At 43.9% G+C, this 22658-nt stretch overlaps 1 protein-coding gene across 1 annotated transcript in view; it reads left to right on the top strand.

Annotated features, from left to right (window-relative positions):
- Nucleotides 1–22658, top strand: part of DNAJC17 (DnaJ heat shock protein family (Hsp40) member C17) — a 113080-nt gene that overhangs the window by 88055 nt on the left and 2367 nt on the right. The window contains exon 10 of the mRNA XM_077464908.1: nt 1692–1826. Within this exon, the coding sequence (XP_077321034.1) occupies nt 1692–1826 (135 nt within the window). The remainder of the gene's footprint in view (nt 1–1691; nt 1827–22658) is intronic.

Raw genomic sequence — 22658 nt, 5'->3', positions numbered from 1 at the left:
TCTTATAGCCTAGGACATTTTTATGTAGAGCAACAATTTTTTTTTTTTTTTTTTTTTTTTTCAGATCCTCTGAGTTCTTTGCCATGAGGTACCATGTTTAACTTCAGTGACCAGTATGAGAGGGAGAGTGATAACACCAAATTTAACACCTGAGACCTAGTAGCACTAATGAGTCGCATGGCACCCGAGGGGGGTGGCTAATTGGGCCCAATTTGGACATTTCCACTTAAGGGTGTACTTACTCTTGTTGCCAGCGTTTTAGACATTAATGGTTGAGTTATTTTGAGGGGAAAGGAAATTTTACACTGTTGTACAAGCTGTACATTCACTACTTTACATTTTAGTAACGTGTCATCTCTTCAGTGTTGTCGCATGAAAAGATATCATTTAAATATTTTCAAAAATGTGAGGGGTTTACCAATTATTGTATGTTTCCCCAAGGAATCCATATTACAAGAATTTAAGTGTATGTATGTATGTATGTTAATTCAGACAAGATTAAGCATTCGAATGAAGATCGTTTAGAAAATTTAAAGTTTAGGCGTAAAGGTAAGGGCATAGTGTCTAATTTGAAGATAGCCAAAAAAAGGCACTACGGGATAGCTCATGTTTGGCCTGGTGCTCATTGAAACAGTAATACTCTTGTTACTGGGTTCACTATGTGGCCTTAGTGAAAGGGGTTTCTCTGTAATGAAGGGGAAATCATCTGAGAGGTGAGGCTATCAGGTAGTTTAGGATTATAAAGGAAAGCTGTCACTAAGGAGGCTCCAGATTGGTGAGAGTTGGTACTTTTTTTTTTTTTGCTGCCGGCAGATATTGCGCAGCAAATTCGTAGTATGTAGTAAAGAGGCAGAGAGAACATCAGGCTTTAATATTCCATAATTAATTGTTTGGGTGGATTGGGGCTAGCCAAAATTGATGTATTTGGGTCCAGCAATTATATGCCAGGAGGGTAACCCTAGGAGGCTATAGCCCGCAATTGGGCAGCGTAGTAGTGACCTGGGCGGTTCGGAAAAGCCCAAACTTCCTTCAGTTCAAGAGGCATAGAGTGTAGATTGGGCTATTCTATGTTGTTTATAATTCAGTCTCTTCCTTTTTAATGTAACAACAAAGCCTGGGGAATGCCCAGGAAAAACCCAAGCCTATTTACCACCAGCTCGCAGACAACCAAATTAACCTAACAGTACGTTAAAAACAGGGGTTTAGTCCGTGCGCATTTGCAAATGCATGCGTAAGCCACAGAGCCTCGTCAAGGCACCCTGGTATCTGTGGTCCTAACACTATAAAATGAGTGTCCCCACAGTGGAGGCACATGCATTCTAATGGATAGATGAGGGCAGGTGGACTGAAGGGGAGCCACCCCTTAAAGGTACATGCAGTACACCAAACCCCCAGCATGTAGCCCAATGGCTGCAAAGGTGTTGGTGCATTGCTGGAGCAATACAAATACAATATGAAAAAACTCGCCACCCCCCTCATCTATAGCTGGCTATAGCAGTAAGCGGCATTGGAAGGCTAAATCAGAAAACAACAAAGCCTGGGGAATGCCCAGAAAAAACCCAAGCCTACTTACCACCAGCTCGCAGACAACCAAATTGACCTGTCTTAACAGTACGTTAAAAACAGGGGTTTAGTCCACACGCATTTGCAAATTTTAAACAGTCTACGCATCTTGTGTTTTGTCTCCATAGGAACTAGCAGTGAGGAATGAGATTGGTTTATTGAATAATCCCCTCAAAATTTCTTGGCTCAGCACACCACCTCCCTCTGCAGTGTCCGATAATCAGAGCAAGATCTCCTACGATTCTACCACTCGCACCTCACAGGTAACCTGGGCATGTTACTTTTATCTGGGGATTTTTATATTGAATTTAATGTTTTTTTTTTTTTTTCTTGTTCAAAAGTTTTTATTTTATGTTAAAATAAATTACATGTACAGAATATAAGACAAATTATTTGATACCAGAAATAAAAAGACATATTGAAGTACGGATGATATAAAGCAAAGAAGAATTTCAAGATCTTCTCGTGGGAATAACAATAAATGGCCTTATATATTTTAGAATTTGAAAACCTTCTTATAGCTGAGTTTTAAACATTTTAATCCCAAGAAAATATAAATATGTCTAAAAGAAAATATATCATTTTAAAGTTTTGACGATAACTTCTAAAGTATGTTTATAGTAAGTTTTTTTGATAGTAAGGGAAGAACATAAAAGGTATATAGGAGAGGAAGGGGAGGGAATAATTCTCCGGAGTAGGTTTTATATATCAGCTAATGTTGTAATTCTATAAAAAATCTTAATCACCATAACAATAAAACTCGGTTATCAATATTATCTGACGTATAATATTTAATCCAGGGTTTCCATATGATATCAAACTTTGTCATCTGTTTTTTATCTATAGCGTCCATTTTAGCATGGATGAAAGATTGATTCATTCTACGTTTTAGTTTCTGCAATATTCACCACGTCTGTTTTCCATGCATTGGCTATAGTCTGCTTTGCGGCTATCAGGATGTAAGAACTAATTTGAATTGTTTCTGATTCAGAAAGGCTGGTTTTAAATTAAGGAGAGCTATAATTGGGTCTGGAAAAATTGGACGATCAAAAAATTTTGTAATTATCAGATCTTTTTCCAAAATGATTGTACAATTGGGCAATGCCACCAGGTATGTATATAGGTACCTTTTTCTGGACAGCCACGAAAGCAGAGGCCAGTGTTGTCTGTTGATAATTTGGCGATTCTCTCAGGAACCAAATACCAGCGTGTGAGAACTTTTATATGATGATTCAGACGCCAATATATTTATAGAGGAAGATTTTGTGAAAGGCCATATGTTGGACCAAGACCTAGAATCGATCGTACAATCCAAATCTTTTTCCCACTTGGCCACATATTTAGGTATAACAGTATTAGAATTAGATATCAATTGTGTATACAATGATGTAATACGACCTTTAGCATGTGGTTCCTTGAGAAAAAAAATTTTGATTTGGAGATATCTGAATATTTCTGATTGTGGAAGCTTATATAATTCACATAGATCTGTAAAAGATTTTATTGATGTAGTTGAAGTTAAATTATATAGACAAGGGATACCAGCCTTAGACCAAGCTTTAACCACTTCAGCCCCGGACCAATTTTCTGCCTAAGGACCAGAGGTCTTTTTACAATTTCGCACTGCACTGTTTTAACTGGTAATTGCGCGGTCATGCAATGTTGTACCAAAACGAAATTTGCGTCCTCTTCTTCCCACAAATAGAGCTTTATTTTAATGGTATTTGATTGCCTCTGCGCTTTTTATTTTTTGCGATATAAATGGAAAAAGACCGAAAATTGAGAAAAAATATTTTCTACTTTTTGTTATAAGAAAAATTATTTCTTGAGGTGCTAAAATGGCAGGGCAGTACAACCCCCCCCCCCCCCCAAAATGACCCCATTTTGGAAAGTAGACACCTCAAGGAAATTGCTGAGGGGCATGTTGAGCCCATTGAATATTTTTTTTTTTTTTTGTCCCAAGTGATTGAATGACACAAAAAAAAAAAAAATTTACAAAAAGTTGTCGCTAAATGATATATTGCTCACACATGCCATAGTTATATGTGGAATTGCACCCCAAAATATATTCTGCTGCTTCTCCTGAGTACGGGGATACCACATATGTGGGGCTTTTTGGGAGTCTAGCCGCGTACAGCACCCCGAAAACCAATCACTGCCTTCAGGATTTCTAAGGGTGCAAATTTTTGATTTCACTCCTCACTACCGATCACAGTTTCGAGGCCATAAAATGCCAAAATAACACAAAACCCCCCCAAATGGCACCATGGAAAGTAGACACCCCAAGCTATTTACTGAGAGGCATGTTGAGTCCATGAAATATTTTATATTTTGCCACAAGTTGCAGGAATATTACAAATTTTTTTTTTTTTTTTTTTTTTTTTTTTGCACAAAGTTGTCACTAAATGATATATTGCTCACACATGCTATGGGCATAAGTCAAATTACACCCCAAAATAAATTCTGCTGCTTCTCCCGAGTACGGGGATACCACATGTGGGGGACTTTTTGGGAGCCTAACCACGTAAGTGACCCCGAAAACCAAGCACTGCCTTCCGGATTTAAATATAAAACGCTACCCAAAAAAACTGTTAGCGATCGCAGGGATCAGGCCTGACTCTGCGATCGCTGCAGTTATGTGTTTAGTAAGTGACAGTGATCGATCGATCGATACTGCACTTGGGTGGGCTGGGCGGAGGGGCAAAACGCAGGTGCCAGCAGGTATCTGGGCTGATCCTGCTAACAATGCGTTTTTTTGGAACCCTAAACTGCTGCGGACGCTAGTATAGATCTGATCAGATCAGATATTGATCTGTTCAGATTCTATACCACTACGGGAGGTTTATGCTTTGCGCGTGGGTGTTAGCGGTACTGGCACTAACCTAGCGCTGCCTGGGACGACGCAGACCCTGACCCTAAAACCTAATTGATATCACCCGCCGGGTGATCAGTGGGTTAAACCTTTATTGAGGAATAAATGGTGGGTGCCCTGATGCTATAAAAAGCAAACTAACCAGAGTCACCCATAACACTATACGGTGATCACTGGTGAAAGGGTTAACTAGGGGCATTCAGGGGGTTCAAATTTTTATTAGATAGTATATGGGGGTCCTTATATAAAAACCTGACGGGGGAACCTAAACTAACTGGCTAACCAGCGTCACCAGTGACACTTATACTGTGATCGCTGGTAAAAGGGTTAACTAGGGGTAATCAGGGGGTTAAAACCATTATTGGGTAGTAATATGTGGGCACCTAGCGCTATAAAAACCTAGCGGTGAACCTAAAAAAATAACTAGCTACCTAGCAACACTAATGCAGCGATCAGAAAAATGATCGCTTAGTGACACTGGCAAAAGGGGGTGAAAGGGTTAACTAGGTGCAATCAGGGGGTTAAAACCATTATTGGGTAGTATATCGGGGTACCTAGCGTTATAAAAACCTGACGGTGAACCTAAAAAAATACCTAGCGGCGTCAGTGACACTAATGCAGCGATCAGAAAAATGATCACTTAGTGATACTGGCAAAAGGGGGTGAAAGGGTTAACTAGGGGCAATCAGGGGGTTAAAAGCGTTATTGGGTAGTATATGGGGGTACCTAGCGCTTTAAAAACCTGGCGGTGAACCTAAAAAAAAAACTAGCTACCTAGCGACATTAGCGACACTAATGCAGCGATCAGAAAAATGATCGCTTAGTGACACTGGCAAAAGGGGGTGAAAGGGTTAACTCTAGGGGCAACCAGGGGGTTAAACCTTTATTGGGGGTGGTAGGGGGCTACCCTGGACCTAACACTAACTGCCCTGACAGTTTTTCCTGTCACAACTGACACTGGATGCAGTGATCAGTAAATAAATGATCACTGCAATCAGTGACACTGTGACTGGGGGGGGGGGGGGGGGGGGTTGTGTGCCTACGTGTTAGTGCACACTTACTTTCACTTCTCCTCGTAGTCCGGTAAAAAGACCGCCCCGAGGAGAATGACATCACTTCCTCCCTGCCTGTGTTTACTATACACAGTGGGAGGAAGCTTCTCATTTGCCTGGAGCGATCGAGAGGGGGTGGCCAGAAACCAACGGCCATCCCCTCATCCCGGATCGCTCCTGAAGCGAAACGGACTGCCGCAGCCAGCGGGAGGGTGTCCGATCGGACCCCCCACCCGCTGGAAGGCAAGCACATACATGTACGTGCTTGTGCCTGTACATGCCATTGTGGTGACGTACATTGGCATGCGGCGGTTCTTAAGTGGTTAAAGGTTTTGGGATATTTCCAGGCTGGGTAAAAAGTCGGATTCTTGTGAAAAGAGAATAGCGGATTTTGTGGAGATTGCAGACCATGTGAATTTCTATACCTATCCCATATAGATAGAGAGTGCTTAGAAATGGGGTTATTTTATATACTTGCGATCCGCAGGTTGTAACCATAATATATTGTTTAGAAGAGGATCACAGTCTACAGCTTCAATGAGGACCCATAAAGGAATCTCTGTAGAAGAGTGATATTTTGTTAATTGAGATAATTGAGCTGCCTTTATAATATATGTTAAAGTCTGGAAATTCCAAACCACCCAAAGCTTTGGGGAGAACAAGTGTTTTTTTGTGAAGTCTGGGTTTTATTTTCCCCCAAGTAAATTTCGTTACTTTTTGTCGAATCAGCCTAAGAAAATATGCAGGAATATGAATCGGGAGAGTTCTGAATAAATATAAAAATTTCGGAAGAACAGACATTTTTATGATATTGATTTTCCCAAACCATGATATCGGCATTGATGACCAATTAGATAACGACCTTGTAATATTTTTTAATAGAGCTGGGTAATTAGTTGCAAATAAATTGGAGGGGTTAGGAGTAAACTGCACACCCAGATATGGGAGGCTATGATCTACCCACTTAAAGGGTAGTGAATTTTGTAAAGATTGTTTATCTTTCTCAACAAGTGAAATGTTTAATGCTGAAGATTTTTGAATATTGACCTTAAGGCCCGAAATAAATGAGAATTCTTGTAGTACAACCATAAGATTTGGGGCCGAAACATGTGGAGAAGATGGAAAAAGGAGAATATCGTCTGCGAATAAACAGAGCTTATGATGGAAGCCACCCATTTCAATACCTGTTATAGTGGGTTCCATCCTAATTCTTTGTGCTAAAGGTTTAATGAGTAAAGCAAATAATAATGGCGAAAGTGGACATCCTTGACGAGTCCCCCTCAGTATATTAAACTCGTCCGATTTGTACCCTGCATATCTGATATAAGCTTTGGGATCTTGATACAATCTAGAGATCCATCGTAAAAAATTAGGGCCGAATCCCCATTTGGAAAGGGTATAGTTCATATATGACCATGATACTGTGTCAAAAGCTTTCATAATATCTAAAGAAAGAAAACAAGTGGGAATACGTCTTTTTTTTTTTTTTTCCGGCATGTGACAGGAGTGTTGCACGTCTAATATTATCTCCTGCTTGACGTAATGGAATGCAGCCCACTTGATCACGATGTATAAGATTGCCTATAATAGTATTTCATCTGTTAGCTAGAATTTTGGCTAAAATTTTTATGTCCAAATTTAGTAACGAAATAGGGCGATAATTAGACCATATTGAATCGTCTGTGTGAGGTTTAGGGAGCATACAGATAATTGCAGTCAAGGTTTCTCTTCTAAAAGAATGACCTTCCAAAAGGGAATTAAAAGTGTTTGTCAAGACCGGAGATAGGGTGTCTACAAACGTTTTGTAATACAGCGCAGAAAAACCATCAGGACCTGGCCTTTTATTTAGTTTCAGATTTCTGATAACTTCAGATACCTCTATAATTGCCACTGGTTCCTCCATCATTTCCATTTGTGTTTTAGAAAGTGTCGGTAGAGATATATGAGAGAAAAAATAATTCGCTCTAGAAGGGTCCAACTCATTATTAGAAGAGTATACATTTTTTAATTGTGTTTTGAATTTTTGTAATATTTTTAAAGGATTATTTATGTATACCCCCTAGAGATTTTCAGACATATGGGTTTCGTTGGGTTCTGGCAGGATTTTAATGCCCTGGCTTAATAGTGTGTGAGGTTTATTCGCATTGATATAGAAATTGTGTTGTGATCTCTTGATGGTTTTATCCGCTGCTTCAGTAAGGAATAGATAAAATTCCAATTTAGCTTTGTCAAGATTTATTTTAGATAAGAAGGGTTATTTTGGAATGCTGTGTGACATTTATTGAAATTTTGTTTCTAAAGTCTGACAAAGGATTTTCCGCTCTCTGTTGAATGTTTGCTTGCTGTAGACATATGCCACGGAGAACAGGTTTGTGTGCTTCCCATAATGTAGTCGGAGAGACGTCAGGTGTGGAGTTATATTTTATATAATCTTTGAGCGCAATTTCAATATTATTTTTATGAGCTGGATTTTTGAGTAGGAAATCTCTTAATATCCATGTTGGATCTTTTTTTTTTTTTTTTTTTTTTTTTTTTTTTGGAATTATAGAGGCAACAGTAATGTAGAGTGCACTATGGTCGGACCATGGGATGGTCTATCCTAGAGAATGAGCGATGAGGGAACGAGTAATGTGTGTATTGTCTCTTGGTTGGATTCAATTCTCTCCAAGTATCTACTAGGTTATGTTTTGTAATTAGTTTTGATAAGAGTTGTTTGTCTGCTGTATGTGACTGTGGGATTGGTGATTTATCCAAAAATGGAAATATGGTCTGATTAGAATCTCCACATAGAATTGTAGTACCTATTTTGTGGTGTTCTATAGTTTGAAATAAATGAGAAAGAAAAGAAATAGGATTTTTGTTAGGAGCGTAGTATGATGTAATGGTGATAGCGGTATCAAGTAGGTGTCATTTAAGAATCAAGTAACGACCTTCTGGATCCTTGATTTCCTTCATTAGTGAAAATGGTGTATTGCGATGGAAAGCTATAAGCACGCCTTGTTTTTTAGAGGCGGCCGAAGCTGTGTATACTTGGGGGTAGTCTTTACTGAAAAATTTGGGAGTGGATTGTGACGCAAAATTGGTCTCTTGGAGGCAAACTATATATGCTTTTTTGGATGAAAATGTGCGGAAGGCTTTAGTGCGTTTGTGTGGAATGTTTAGTCCCTGAGTATTTAATGATATGATGTGTGTTTTTTTTTTTTTTTTTTTTTTTATATTTTTTGAGTTTAACCACTTCCCGACCAGCGCACGACGATGTACGTCGACAGAATGGCACGGGCAGGCATATTGGCGTACATGTACGTCCAATATTCGTTGCCGCCGTGCCATTGGGAGCGCGCCGCCGGCGGCGCGCTCCCGCGCTGGTCGGGACCCCCGTGAGTCCGGTCGCGGGACCCGCAGACTCGATCGCCGCGGGCATCCCCGCGATCATCTCACGGAGCGGCCGAATGGAGGAAATGCTGTATAAACAACATTTTTCCATTCTGCCTAGCAACTAGTGACGCTGATCTCTGCTCCATGTGATTGGAGCAGAGATCAGTGTACACTAAATGAAAGCCCAACCCCCCTACAGTTAGTAACACACCCCTAGGAACACTTAACCCCTACACTGCCACCCACTGGTTAACCCTTTCACTGCCAGTGTCATTTACACAGGAATCACTGCATTTATATAGCAGTGATTACTGTATAAATGACAATGGTCCCAAAAATGTGTCAAAAATGTCCGATGGGTCCCCCACAATGTCGCAGTCACAATAAAAATCGCAGATCGCCGCCATTACTAGTAAAAAAATAAATAATAAAAAATTATTAATAAAAATGCTATAAAACTATCCCTATTTTGTAAACGCTATAACTTTTGCGCAAACCAATCAATAATCGCTTATTGCGATTTTTTTTTTTTACCAAAAATATGTAGAAGAATACGTATCGGCCTAAACTGAGGGAAAAAAATGTTTTTTTATATATTTTTGGGGGATATTTATTATTACAAAAAGTAAAAAATAATGCGTTTTTTTTCAAAATTATCGCTCTATTTTTGTTTATAGCGCAAAAAATAAAAACCGCAGGGGTGATCAAATACCACCAAAAGAAAGCTCTATTTGTGGGAAAAAAAGGACGTTAATTTTGTTTGGGAGCCACGTCGCACGACCGCGCAATTGTCAGTTAAAGCGACGCAGTGCCGAATCGCAAAAAGTGGTCTGGTCTTTGACCAGCAAATTGGTCCGGTCTGAAAGTGGTTAAGACAGACAGACAGACAGTCGACAAGTAACTGTAAACATGCCACAACATTAGGACTAGACCCACGCAGGGGTCAGTGAGTTGCTTCCAACATTATTAATCTACAATTGTAGCACGTCCACAAGAACAAACAACTAACTTAGTGCTGGGTTGGCTCCCACTCAATTGAGATAACTAAGGACCAAATTCTTCAGTCGGGCCCCAAGGGACTATAAAAGAAATGAACTAAACCCATAGCAGAGGCTACAATATATAAAAGTAAATAAATAAATAAATCGATACTACTCACCTACTGCAACAAAATCACATCCACCCATAGAGTGGCATTATGTACATGTTCAGTTTGTGGACGCTGTGGAGGCCTCAGCCAGCCACCTGGCCAACACTCTCATGTATTTTTTGGGGCATCCTCTATTATGGTATGTTTCCTTATAATGTGGTAATACTTTATTGACATGAGTTTTCCACAACAATATTGACGGCGGGGCCTGCTTTTTCCAGCATAGAGTGATCATTTTCCTGGCATAAAAAAGTAGGAGTCCTATCAGAGTTCTGTCCGCTATCCTGGGGGCTAACCCCTCTACTAAGCCTAGAAGGCATATCCGCGGGGTTTGGGCTACATCTATTCCCACCACTTCTTGAATTACAGATAGAACCTGTGACCAGTAGTTTTTAATTGCCGGGCAGGACCAGAAGATGTGTATGAAGTCACCCGGATCCCCAGATCTCCAACATTCCGAGGACAGGGAGGTTCTCATTTTATGTAATCTATACGGGGTAATATATGCCCGGTGTAGTATTTTGTATTGTATGAGACGGTCTCGAAGTGTGACCAGGATTTTGAAGGGGAAGTCCCACATGTCCTCCCAGTCCTCGGAGTCCAGATCCGGGATGTCCTAAGTCCATCTTTGACGGAGCTTTGACAGATCTGGAGAGGAGACCCTAATGAGGTGCGCATAGAGAACCGAAGTCGGCTTCCTGGCACATTCAAACCTTGTGACCTTTTCCAGAGCGGATTGCACTATTTGCGTGTCATTGGGTAACATTTGGGCTTTAAATGCATGGGATAGCTGTATATATCGGAATACATGCGAGGGGGGTACATTATTGCGAGATACCAGGTGATTGAAGGGGTGTATAGTTGTGCCGGTTGTGAGGTCAGATATGAGTTTAATACCACATTTGGCCCATATTTTGGGGTCTGGTAGTGAGTAGAGATGGGGTAAGGTAGGATTGTTCCATAGGGGGGCGTGTGGGGAGATTGCATTCCGTGGAAACCCCTCAAGTCCCAGTCCCGCCCTCCAGGCCCTTAGAGTCGTGTGCATGGAGGGTGTCAAATCGTAGGGGGCTTTGGGACCCCGCAGGGGTAAATGTGTTAAGGCCTCCACAGAACGGACTACTGCAGCCTCCAGAACCGCCGCAGGGTTGGACGCGTCTGGTACCAGCCACCAAACTACCGTGACCATCTGAGCTGCCAGAAAGTATTTCTGGCAGTCTGGAAACGCCAATCCCCCCCCCCCAGCACCGGACGCATCAGCGTGGACAGTTTAAATCTATGGGGGCTGGAGCCCCAGAGGAAGGAGGAGAACATGCGGTTCAGTTTTGTAAAAAATGAGGAAGGTATCCATTGTGGGGAATTACGGAATAGGTAGGTAAATTTAGGTATGTTTTTCATCTTAATTAGGTCAATGCGGCCTAATAAGGATAGAGGAAGGTTTTCCCAGGCTTTCAACTTGGCCTTGACTCCTTGGACCACCGGATCTAGGTTAAGGGGGATAAAGCTGGATGCATCTCTCGAGACCCTCACCCCCAGGTACACCATGTCTTCTACCCATTGCAGTTGGAGATCTGGCAGGGCTAGTCGTTTTGCCTCAGGGTCAATAGCTAGTCCTGTTATTTTGGAGAAGTCAGTCAGTACTTGCAGCGCTCCTCTAAGGGAGGGGTCCGCGTCATTCAGAAAGAGTAGGAGGTCATCTGCGTACAGTGCTACCCTCTCCTCCAGCCACGCTATTTTTAGTCCTTTTATGTGGGGCGAGACCCGCAGTGCCTCCGCCACCGGTTAGCAATGGCGAATAGTGCCGGAGAGAGAGGGCAGCCCTGCCTGGTACCCCTGGACAGTGGGAAGGGAGCAGACATCGCCCGCCAGTCTGATGGCCGCCTTTGGGGATTTGTATAAGGTTTGTAGCCACCCAATAAAAACCAACGGAAATCCCATCCTCCGCAGAGTTTCCCAAAGATATGGCCACTCGATTGAATCAAATGCCTTTTCGATATCAAAGGAGGCAACCGTTCTAGTGCCCACATTGTCATGTATGGCATGCAGATTGGTGAATAGTCTGCGGAGGTTGATATCCGTCGATTTCGGGGCCATGAACCCAGTCTGGTCTGTGTCTGTAATGGAGGGTAGAAGTGGGTTGAGTCTAACGGTAATTAATTTAGATAAAATTTTGAAGTCAGTGTTGAGAAGAGCAATGGGTCTGTATGAGGCGTACTGCTTGGGATCATTATTGGGCTTAAGAATTAGAACAATATGTGCATCTGCCATGGAGGGTGGGAGTGCTCCCCCCCTCCAGACACTGGGTATACAGGTCTGCCAGCAGGGGGGGGGCAGAAGATCCGCGTGGGACCGGTAGAACTCAACAGGCAGACCGTCCGGGCCTGGGGCCCTCCCAGTTGCCAACGAGTTAATAATAGCATGTACTTCCTCTGCAGTAATGGGCCTGACCAGATGGGATCTCTCCTCATCTGAGAGCCACCCCAAGGCCAGGGGGTCCAGGAGAGGTGCCATCTCACCAGGATTTACATCTGGAGGGAGCGTGGTACTGTATAGTGTCTGATAGAAGGTCCGAAACTCTCTTAGGATACCCTTCCGGGATGTAATAGAATCCCCAGTAGGAGAAACCAATTCGGGGATCAGGGTCATAGGAGTGTCGTGATGAGACATCATTGCCAGTAGCCTACCATTTCTGTCACCCTGCTCAAAGAACCTTTGTTTAGTGTGAAATACCTCCAAACGTGTGACCTCAGTGAGGTGGAGTTGAAGATTCCTTTTGGTGGACTGTAGCCACTCAAAATTGGAAACCGAGGGGTCAGACCCATAGACAGTGGATGCCTCCTCGATCTCCCCCTCCAACCATGTTGTATTGGCCTGTTGATTTACCTTTTACTGCCTTCATTTCTGAGATATAGTGCCCTCTCGCAATGTTTGTGGGATTCGCCCCGCTATCTCTTCATGGGAGATCCAGTGGACCCCGAGGCGCCACATGGAGCCGCTGCGCCTTTCTTTCGTCTGCATAGTAATCTTGAGGGGGGAATGATCAGACAGCCCACTAGGCAGGTATGTCGCCTCCACTACGTCAGTTAACATAAGTTGATTTGCAAACGCATAATCAATTCTAGAGGAGGGTTTTATATGATGTAGAGAAGCATGAGTAAGCCTTAGTGTGTGGGTGCAGCCATCTCCACACCTCCGTAACACCTGCCGAGTGTGTCCACCCCAGCAGGTCCCCCCTAGAGGACTGTGATGGCGTGGGCCTATCAAGATCAGGGGAGAGGGTGTTGTTAAATTCCCCTAGGATTAGCAATTTAGCTGGACAGTACGGGGTAATCCTGTCCAAAATGGTGTACAACACTTCCGGCTTAAAAGGTGGCGGGATATACACTCCTACTAAAATATACCGTTGTTGCCAGGCCGTGAATACCACAATTACAAATCTGCCACGGGGGTCCATGTGGACAGCCTCAATCGTACACAGGATTTGTTTATCAGGATTGAGACCCCCCTGGCATATGAGGAATACGTGGCATGAAAAGTTTTCTGAACCCAATGCTTTTTCAAAGCCATCAGTTTGCTCCCCATCAGGTGGGTCTCCTGTAGGATCAGTATTTTTGGGTTGTGCGTCTTGATATACTGGAACATCAGTGCCCTTTTGAACTTGGAGTTGAGGCCTCTGACATTCCAGGATATCACCGACATAGTTCCCTGATCACGTAACGCCATGATTCCAGGGGAGAAATTCTAACGTTAGGATGATTGAGTCCCACCGGAGTCCCGCCCGATAAGTATTCTTGGAGCAAGAGCCAACCGCACATAACATACACCAACCATAAAAAACAATACAACTTCCCAAGCACTGGGTGCTTTTCCTACCGGTACCCGGTGCCCCCCAAAAACACTGGGGGTGGACCAGGGACCGGTCTATACCCAAAACTAACCGTAACATTTTGGAGTGATAACCCAAAAACTAGGCCACACTACAGTCCTCCGCAGAACTGCGGACTCAACCTTAGAGTTGTTTACTCTGTAACAGTTCACTGGTGTGCATGAGAACTATGGAAGTTCTCTGAAGGGCCAGAACAACTCCCCTTGATATACTGAGTTCCCCTAAGGAGGGTTGGGGGGGGACTTGTATCCTCCCACGGCAAGAGGGTCCGGTGATATTTCCTCTAGATGGATGGAGAGCAGTTGGTTGCTAACTTCTTGTGGATGAATCCAGTCGTGGGGGTTCAATGTGGATCACTTGTCCAGGTACTTGTGAGGTGGCTCCGGTATTGACAGGAAGTTTTCACCGATGAAACGGGCAAGGTCAGGGGTTCAACATCATTGAAGGTTTTTCTCTTCCGCTGCAAATCCGCTGAGAAGTCGGGGAAAAGATGAATGGAGGCGTTACCATAGTTGAGAGTGGGATTTTTGCGGGCTTCAGATAACATTTTGTCTCTATCCCGATAATTAAGGAAGCGGACCAGGAAAGGCCTGGGATGATTTCCCGGGATGGCGCGTCCGGAGGGCACCGATGGGCCCTTTCAACCACGTAGGTAGGAGGGACATCGGTAAGACCCAAAAGATTTTTAAAGAACTCCTCCGCAAAGACAGCCGGGTGGTGCCCTTCTTCTTTCTCAGGAAGCCCCAGGACTCTAACATTATTGCGTCTGAGTCGGTTTTCGGCGTCATCTGATTTTGAGACAAGGGACTGTACCGTGCGCTGCAGCTCAGCGATGGAGGAGGCATGCGTAGCGGTAAGATACTCGGTGGCGGATACTCTGGTCTCAGTTTCAGTCATTCTCCCTCTTATTTTGTCAAGGTCATTCCTGATAAAGTTGCACTCCTCTGCAAGGTGGTCGATGCGCACAAGCAGTGAGGTTCTACTCTGCTCGATCGCAGCGAGGATCATGGCCGTGCTATCTTGTGACAGTGGGGCCGGCCCCTCAGCCGCCGGAGCCTCCCCGGGACCCATCTCCAACTCGGACAGCAAGGCCCGGAGTCTCCCCACTAGTATGTGGTCCGGTTGACTGGGATTTGAAGAGGGTTGAGGCTGTCGGGGTGAGGAGTCAGTCTCAGCAGCCCTGGAGTGCTTCTTCCCCTTTCTGGAAGGGGGTGACATCTGATGAGACACAAAAGGGGGACCCCTACAAAGGAGCAAGAGGGACCACTATGTTCAGCCCGGGGGAGCACTGGGTACCCCATCCAGGGAGGGAGGGCACAGTCCAGGCGGGCAGATAGCAGTCACTCGCAGCCCCCCCCCCCCCCCCACAGCAATCACCCAAGCAGAGGCAGATTCAGAAGGATGGACAGCTGGGAGAATGACCAGGGAAGGCCTCAGGTGGGGGGGGGGGGGGTCAGTAAGAATGGTGGGGGAGACACCAGGCCACTGTGCACCCAGACCAGCCCCCACCGCTCAACACACTCAGTCACTACAGGGAGAAGGGTGGATGAAGAGGCAGGTATAGGCCGAGAGATCCCCGAGCTCGATTTAGGGCCGTGCCGGCCGCGACGCACTTCCGCGGGGCAGCCGCACAGGAAACAGCGGTGTCCGGCAGGCTTCAGTAGGCCGCGGCCGCCGCGAGCGTTCCCGGCGGCTCAGGAGGTCAGCAAATCACGTCAGGCAGGCGGAGGGGTAGGCAGGAGGGAGGATGGGGCACTATCTCCTGGAAGGATGGCAGTCTCTTACCCCAGGCCGGGAGCAGTTCGTTCCAGCCGATCCGCAAGATGGCGGTGATTGCAGGCCCGAGCAGTGCGCGGCCTCCCACGGCCGAATCTCCTCACAATTTCACCCCAGGGCTCTGGAGGGGACAGAGAGAAGCAGATGGCAGGATTGTTGAGGTGTTTTTAGGCTGGTAGATGCTGAGATGGCAAAGGATGGAGTATAGGATTCCCGGAGCTCCTCTCAAACACTTCTGCTGCTACTCGCATCCGGACACCAAGGAATAAGAATGATGATATGATGTTTAATGGGGCCATGGAGTTGGGAAAAGTAAATATATGTTGGTGTTTATGTTAGAACGTGTGTCATATAAGAAATTATTTGTCTCCAGAGTATAGGGGTGGAGGGAGGGAGGGGAAAGGAGATAATGACTGAAAAAGAAAATACAATTAATATACAATATTGAAATATATCTTAACATATCTATGTTCTTAATGTGTCCGTTGGGAGGAGAAAAACTCTCCCTCCAAGGGTACATGAGCCACTGTCAACTGCCCGGTGTACACCGAGCTGCTGGGGGTAGCAAGAGAGGATGTAAGGAACTTACCTGCAGAACACCAAGAGCCAATCATATAATTTCATTTTTTCAAGCTAAAAATAAAAATGTAAGATTAAGGCAACCTCAGAGACAAAGAGAAGAGAGAGAAAAAAAACAGTTATAATAAGGCGCCTAAATTATTAGGAACATTATTTAAATAAGATTATGATAAAAATATTGATTGGAAGTCGGAGAAAAAACTCGGCAGTAGCCATTCTGTTGAAAAGGCAAGATAGTAGCCTCAGTACAGGTGTTTATCAGTCCATAGTGTCAGCCAGATCTGGATCCGGAGGTGGAGATTGTATGTGACTTCTTTTCTGTGGATTGCAGTCTTCTTCTCTTCTGGAAGCAGAGGAGGGATTATCAGCATATGAGGATGATTTTTGGCGAGTGTCTGCAGCATCTCTTGATGTGTTTATCATCCCAAGTTTCTGTAAAGTAGTGCAGGTCCTTAGCTGTTCGGCACATATATTTGCGACTTTGGAAAGTAAAACGCACTGAGAAAGGAAAGCCCCATTGGTAGATTATGTCATTTCGCTGTAATATTTGCAGTAGTGTTTCAGGGTTCTTCTTTTGTTGATTGTGATTTGCGAGAGGTCTGTGAATAATTGATATTTATGACCCTGGAAAATTAGGGGATCTTTATTTCTATCTGTATTTAGCAGTAGTTCCTTAGTGCGGTAGAAATGCAATTTTGTGATAATGTCACGGGGAGGACCATCTGTTTTCTTTGGTGCTAGGGCTCTATGAACCTGGTCCATTTCAAGACGCTCTAGTGCATGGGTCTTCAAACTATGGCCCTCCAGTTGTTCAGGAACTACAATTCCCATCATGCCTAGTCATGGCTGTGAATGTCAGAGTTTTACAATGCCTCATGGGATGTGTAGTTTCGCAACAGCTGGAGGGCCGTAGTTTGAGGATCCCTGCTCTAGTGGGATAGCTGGTTGTAATTCTTGAAAGTGCAGTAATAGCACCGTTTTAAATCAGTCACAGATTCGGGTATTCCTCTAATACGTATATTGGAGCATCTTGCGCGATTTTCGAAATCCTCCAATTTGGATTGTAATATGTAATTTTCCTCTTTAAGAAAATCGATTTCTGAGGCAATGTTAGATCGTCTGCTCTAATTTCCAGTGCTGATGTACGCTGACCAAGCTCTCTAATTTCTTTAGTAAGTTTTGTGGTGATGGTATCTGCAGTGGATTTTAGTGATTTTTTTTTAAGCAGATTTTCTATTTGTTTCAGCGTTACAGGAGGGGATAAGTCTTTTTGTGTGGAAAGTTCTAAAGTCTCCAGAACTGACATATTTTTCTCAGGTATTTGGTTAGAGAGACTATGTGCCTTTAATGAGAGAACATCTTTATGTAAAGCAGCAGAAGGGGCTGTCTGTTTGTTCTCCTCACTGTGTCTCTTTTTTTTTATGCATTCAGCTGAGTTTAACAGCATCTACCAAAAAACACAAAGACCATATGCTGCACACTGGTGAATTAATCTGTGAGAAACCAGTATATGAATTGAAGGATGACGAATAAAATGAATGAAACTTGCTTTCATCTAAACCATGAAGTAACATCTATTATGTGGCCAAAGATAAAGCACACAGTCTGGACAAAGTCATGTGTTCACATCGGTTTAATTTAAAAGGTAAAAGCCCTAGTCTCGTCCAGCCTCCAAATACTAAGTGGAGGGCCCGGCACTTGTGATGGAATCAGGCTCGCATACCAGCCTCTCTCTCTCTCTCTCTCTCTCTCTCTCTCTCTCTCTCTCTCTCTCTCTCTCTCTCTCTCTCTCTCTCTCTCTCTCTCTCTCTCTCTATCTATCTATCTATCTATCTATCTATCTATCTATCTATCTATCTATCTATCTATCTATCTATATATATAGTTTATATGGAAGGTTTTATTCATCATCCTCCAATTTATCTACTTGTTTCTCGCGTATATCCTGATTATAGCCTTTGTGTTTCTGTTTTGGATATCTCTCTTCCTCCAGTGGATTGCATGGGACTGGGTCAATAGGATGCATGTTACTACCACATATATAACTGCTAGTCCATTCTATGGTTGAGTGCCTTGTTGCCTTTTTATTTTAACAGCATCTACCTCCTGCTAGAAACAACACCATTTGCATTTTTTTTAGCTAACAGTTACTGGCCATATGGGAGGATTTTTTTTGTTTGTTTTGTTTTTTATTCACTAGGTTTAAAGAGGAAGTCAACCCTTTGATTCCTCTTTGATTCCCTGCAAAGGTAAAGCATAATGGACTACTATGCATCGCATAGTAGTCCATTATGTGTCACTTACCTGACACAGGAGCCAGCAAAGTCACCACTGTCCCCTTATGTACGGAGCCTCCATCTTCTCGGTGGGTCTCGCTGCTCCGGCGCTGTCATTTGACGAAGCCACGATGATGTAACTCATGCGCATGGGAGCCGCCACTCGCGGCATATCGCCGTTGACAGCGGCGCGCTCAGTGTGCCTGCACGCCGCTGTCTACGGCTTTTTTTTTTTTTATCTGTGGTATATATCCATGTATGCATTTTGACCCTCTGTCCTGGTGCCCTGGGGCATAGTAGAGAGGCCCTGCACATATTCTGTTCTTTAATCCCTGTTGCCCACTTGGAGTCTCATTAATCTATGGGTCTCCCCTAGTGCACTGTTGCAGTAAAGTCCCAGATGTTGGTTCTTGGTTCCTATTTCTGTTTTTGGTTTTTGTTCTTTTATTGTTAATTTGTCTGGTTCTCACATTACCTATAATATGTTTCTCGTTGCTATCACACCGTGCATCTCCAAATGTATTGTATTTTTTTTAGACTTGTAGCTGCTTGCCCTGGGCAGCCTTTAACGCTCCAACCAACCCCAATTAGGGCAGACCCCTATGTAGGCATTATCTGGGCTTACCCAGGGTCCTCGGCTCAATCACATTGTAGACAGATTATTCCCTTTCCCCTCTCCCTCTATTTTCTTCCTTCCTTGCCTTATTTCCCTTCCTTTCTGTGTCTTTCTCTATCACCTTGTTCTGTCTCTCGCCTAGGAGGGATCCTTAAGGTCGCTTCCCTCAATGTGTGCGGCCTTAACAAAGCTCTTGACTGATTTTACAAAAATGTAAAACTCAAGTTGCTTCTTTTTTTTTTTATTTTATTTTTTATTTTTTTCCAGGAAACTCACTTTCGTGGTGATCGAATACCTAAACTGACCAATGGGGCCTTCCCCACAGCATATCAGTGTTTCTCCCATCTCCAAATCTAAGGGGGTTAGCATTCTGACCAAATCGGTCCCTTGGACATTTTGAGGCGCAGCGAGCAGACCTGTACACTCTACATCGGGTTGACCCCAGGTTGTTCTCAAGCCCAATAATAATAATACATTTTATTTATAATGCCCTTTTCATCAAAAGATCTCAAAGTGCTACACGTTACAAAAACAATACAACAAAAGCAAACATCTAACTTGAACAAAAAACTTTGCTTAAACGAAAAGTCTTAAGTCCTTTTTTTAAAACAATCAGTAGATTGAGGGGCCCTCAGACTGTCAGGTAGGGCATTCCACAAACGTGGGGCAGCAGCACAAAAATCCCTATCTCCCATTGTCTTCAATCTAGTTCTTGGAATTTGAAGAAGATTTAGATGAGCTGAGCGGAGGGGATGAGATGCATTTTGTAATTTAAGAAGTTCCTTAAGATAAGGTGGGGCATGTTCATGTATGCATTGGTGTGTAAGGAGAGAAACCTTATACTCAATCCTAGCAGAGACAGAGGCTAGCCCATGCCTATTCCTTTTTCTCCCAGGTCCATCACACCTACTCGCAACTAGACTATCATTTGCTGACGCTTGATTATATACCCAGAGTAGTGTCCACTTGGTATTGACATCATATCTTTTTCAGACCATTCATCGGTCCAAATGACGCCTCAATGTTAGAGACTGAATGAGGCCCTGCTCCAATCGGGGGGTGGTTCGTTGTGAGCTACTGACCACTTTGTGGGATTATTTTCCATTTAACGAAAAACATCAGTCATTAATCTCCTTGATGATCTGGGAGGCACATAAGACAGTTGTCCAGGGCACGCTGATCAGAATAGGGGCCCCTCTTAAACGGGGAAAGAACTCGTCGCATGGAAGAACTCTTCGCTCAGATTCATAGCCTGGAGTACTCCCATAATGCCAGCCTTGCAAGTGCCACATATCGGGATCTACTTAGGTTTATGATTCCCCAAACAAAGCAAAAACTGTCATGGGCTACACTGTTGGATTGCTATTGCAGTGCGAGAGGAGCTGGAAGAGCCTATCACAGCTGGGGGTGACCCTGTCCAGCTTAGAGCGGAAGAAGGCCCCTGGCTCTGATGGCCTCACTCCAACCTTATTACAAAGTCTTCTTTGAGATGCTATCCTGCCCCCTGGTCTCTGCCTTCAATTCTATCATGTAAGGGGAATCCTTTCCAGTGGATACTTTATATCTCCCTTATCCCGAAGTAGGGGAAGACCCATCTTACCCTTCTACAGAGCGGCTCATCTCACTAGGTGGACTGGCACTGCCATGCAGAGGCAAAACATTGGGTGGCCATGGAACTAGAAGACTAATGAAATGGCAAGAGCTGGCCCTGGGTAACTTCACCTCTGCCAAAAAAAAAACTCACTGATCACCCCACACTGGGCAGCACACTGTTGGTGGACAGACACCTTCCGACATTTCTCAGTGGCACCAATACCCTCCCCTATTGTGCCAGTTTTGGGTAATCCAGAATTCGCACCTGGCCTTCAGAACCTTAATTTCAAGCGACTGGCAGTGGGTGGCTGACTTCATTTATGTGACTTTGTGGGCCCTGACAGCCACCTCTCCTCAGATGCCGGGGTATCTGCTACAGACCCCCCTTTCAACTTCTGCAGTGGCCTTTAGCTGTGTAATTTTCCTTTGCAGGTGTTCGTGGAGCCCGGGCATATCTCCTCAGCTTATGTAACTGAAACACATCTATCACAGGGGAGCCAGTTCATTAGTCTCTTGATGATTTACGCCTCTTTAACTCGACCGGCAGAAGGGTTTGTCCCTCCGTTTCTCTCTAAGTGGGAATCGGATCTTGGCACCCATTTCACTGTCTCACAGAAGATCTTCCTTTTTGCACAGAAATCCTCCATAGCTACCAGAGTTCAAGAGACTTGTTACAAGATCTTGACCTGATGGTATAGGGTACCCACTACTCTGCATAGTTTCTTTTTTCGCAAGTCCCTAGTTAAGGTGACCTGCACAATCAAACACCTGACCAATGTTACTCTAGAGGGGAACCCTGCGACTTGCTTCTTTCACCTTTTTCAGAGCGACCAATTAAGAAATGCAAAGCCTCCCTCAGCATCCAGTTATTGAATGCGGCCAAGGCATGCATCCCCCTCTGTTGGAGATCGGGGAACCCACCGTCAATCTCTGGTTTTCTAAAGTTAATGAACTGAGAGATATGGAGGATCTCACCGCCACCTTGCACAACTGGGAGGAGACCTTCCATGAGACCTGCGGACCATGGCACCATTTTGTGTACACTGATGCCTACCTCCGAGAGGCTTCGCAGTCTGACCTCCTGGATTAGCTTTGCTCCCTGGGCAGGATACACTGCCTGTCTTTTTCTCTCTGCTCTTGAGTTCATTCTTATGTCACTCTAGAGATACCTGACCCCCCTACCCTCTTCTCTTTTTGACTGCCCCCCCTTCTCCGTATATTTGGCTCAGTTATGGGCTGTATTATTCAAATACTGTGAATATCCTTGCTTGCTTTATCCCTACCTCAGTGTCCCATCTCTGGGCTCAGCTGGCTATCGAAATGCCCTACCTCACGATATATTGTTTAGAGTAAAGAGTTTTTTTTGTTGTTGAAAAGTTTTGCTTCTATAAATGTGTTTTGGGTCTCCCATTTAGTTGGTTGGATGTCTTCCCGGCTCTATGCACCGGCAATGTTCTCTACACCGTGCTATTCCTTCGTACCACCCATACTATGTATTGTAGTTGATATGTTGATCTCATTGTGTGGCCCTTTCTGCAGTCTGATTTTATTATATATCTCTGTTATTTACTTTTGGCTGTAAAATGCATTTTCTATGGAAAATAAAGGAATTATAAAAAGAGTCTATATATTGACTATTATTTTATCCTACAATACTGTGCGAAAGTTGTAGGTAGGTTTGAAGAAATCCTGTAAAGTAAGAATGCTTTCAGGGTGAATTCACACAGGACTGAAAGCTGGTGGAGTGTTTCATCTCTACAGCAGGTGTCCGTTCCCAGCTGCGGTAAAGGGCAGTGTTGTGCTGTACAGTGCCATGCAATTTGGCGTGTCTGCATTTTAGCGCATGTGTTGCAATGTGAATCATTGGAAACAGTTGTGTCCTTGTGGTGACAGATGTTTTATAATGCAGCAAAATGTCTGTCA

This window comes from Lithobates pipiens, unplaced genomic scaffold (assembly GCF_037356315.1).
Source record: "Lithobates pipiens isolate NorthernLeopardFrog02 unplaced genomic scaffold, aLitPip1_a1.2 Scaffold_30, whole genome shotgun sequence".
Lineage (NCBI taxonomy): Eukaryota > Metazoa > Chordata > Amphibia > Anura > Ranidae > Lithobates > Lithobates pipiens.
This window is presented reverse-complemented; position numbering and strand designations above follow the sequence as displayed.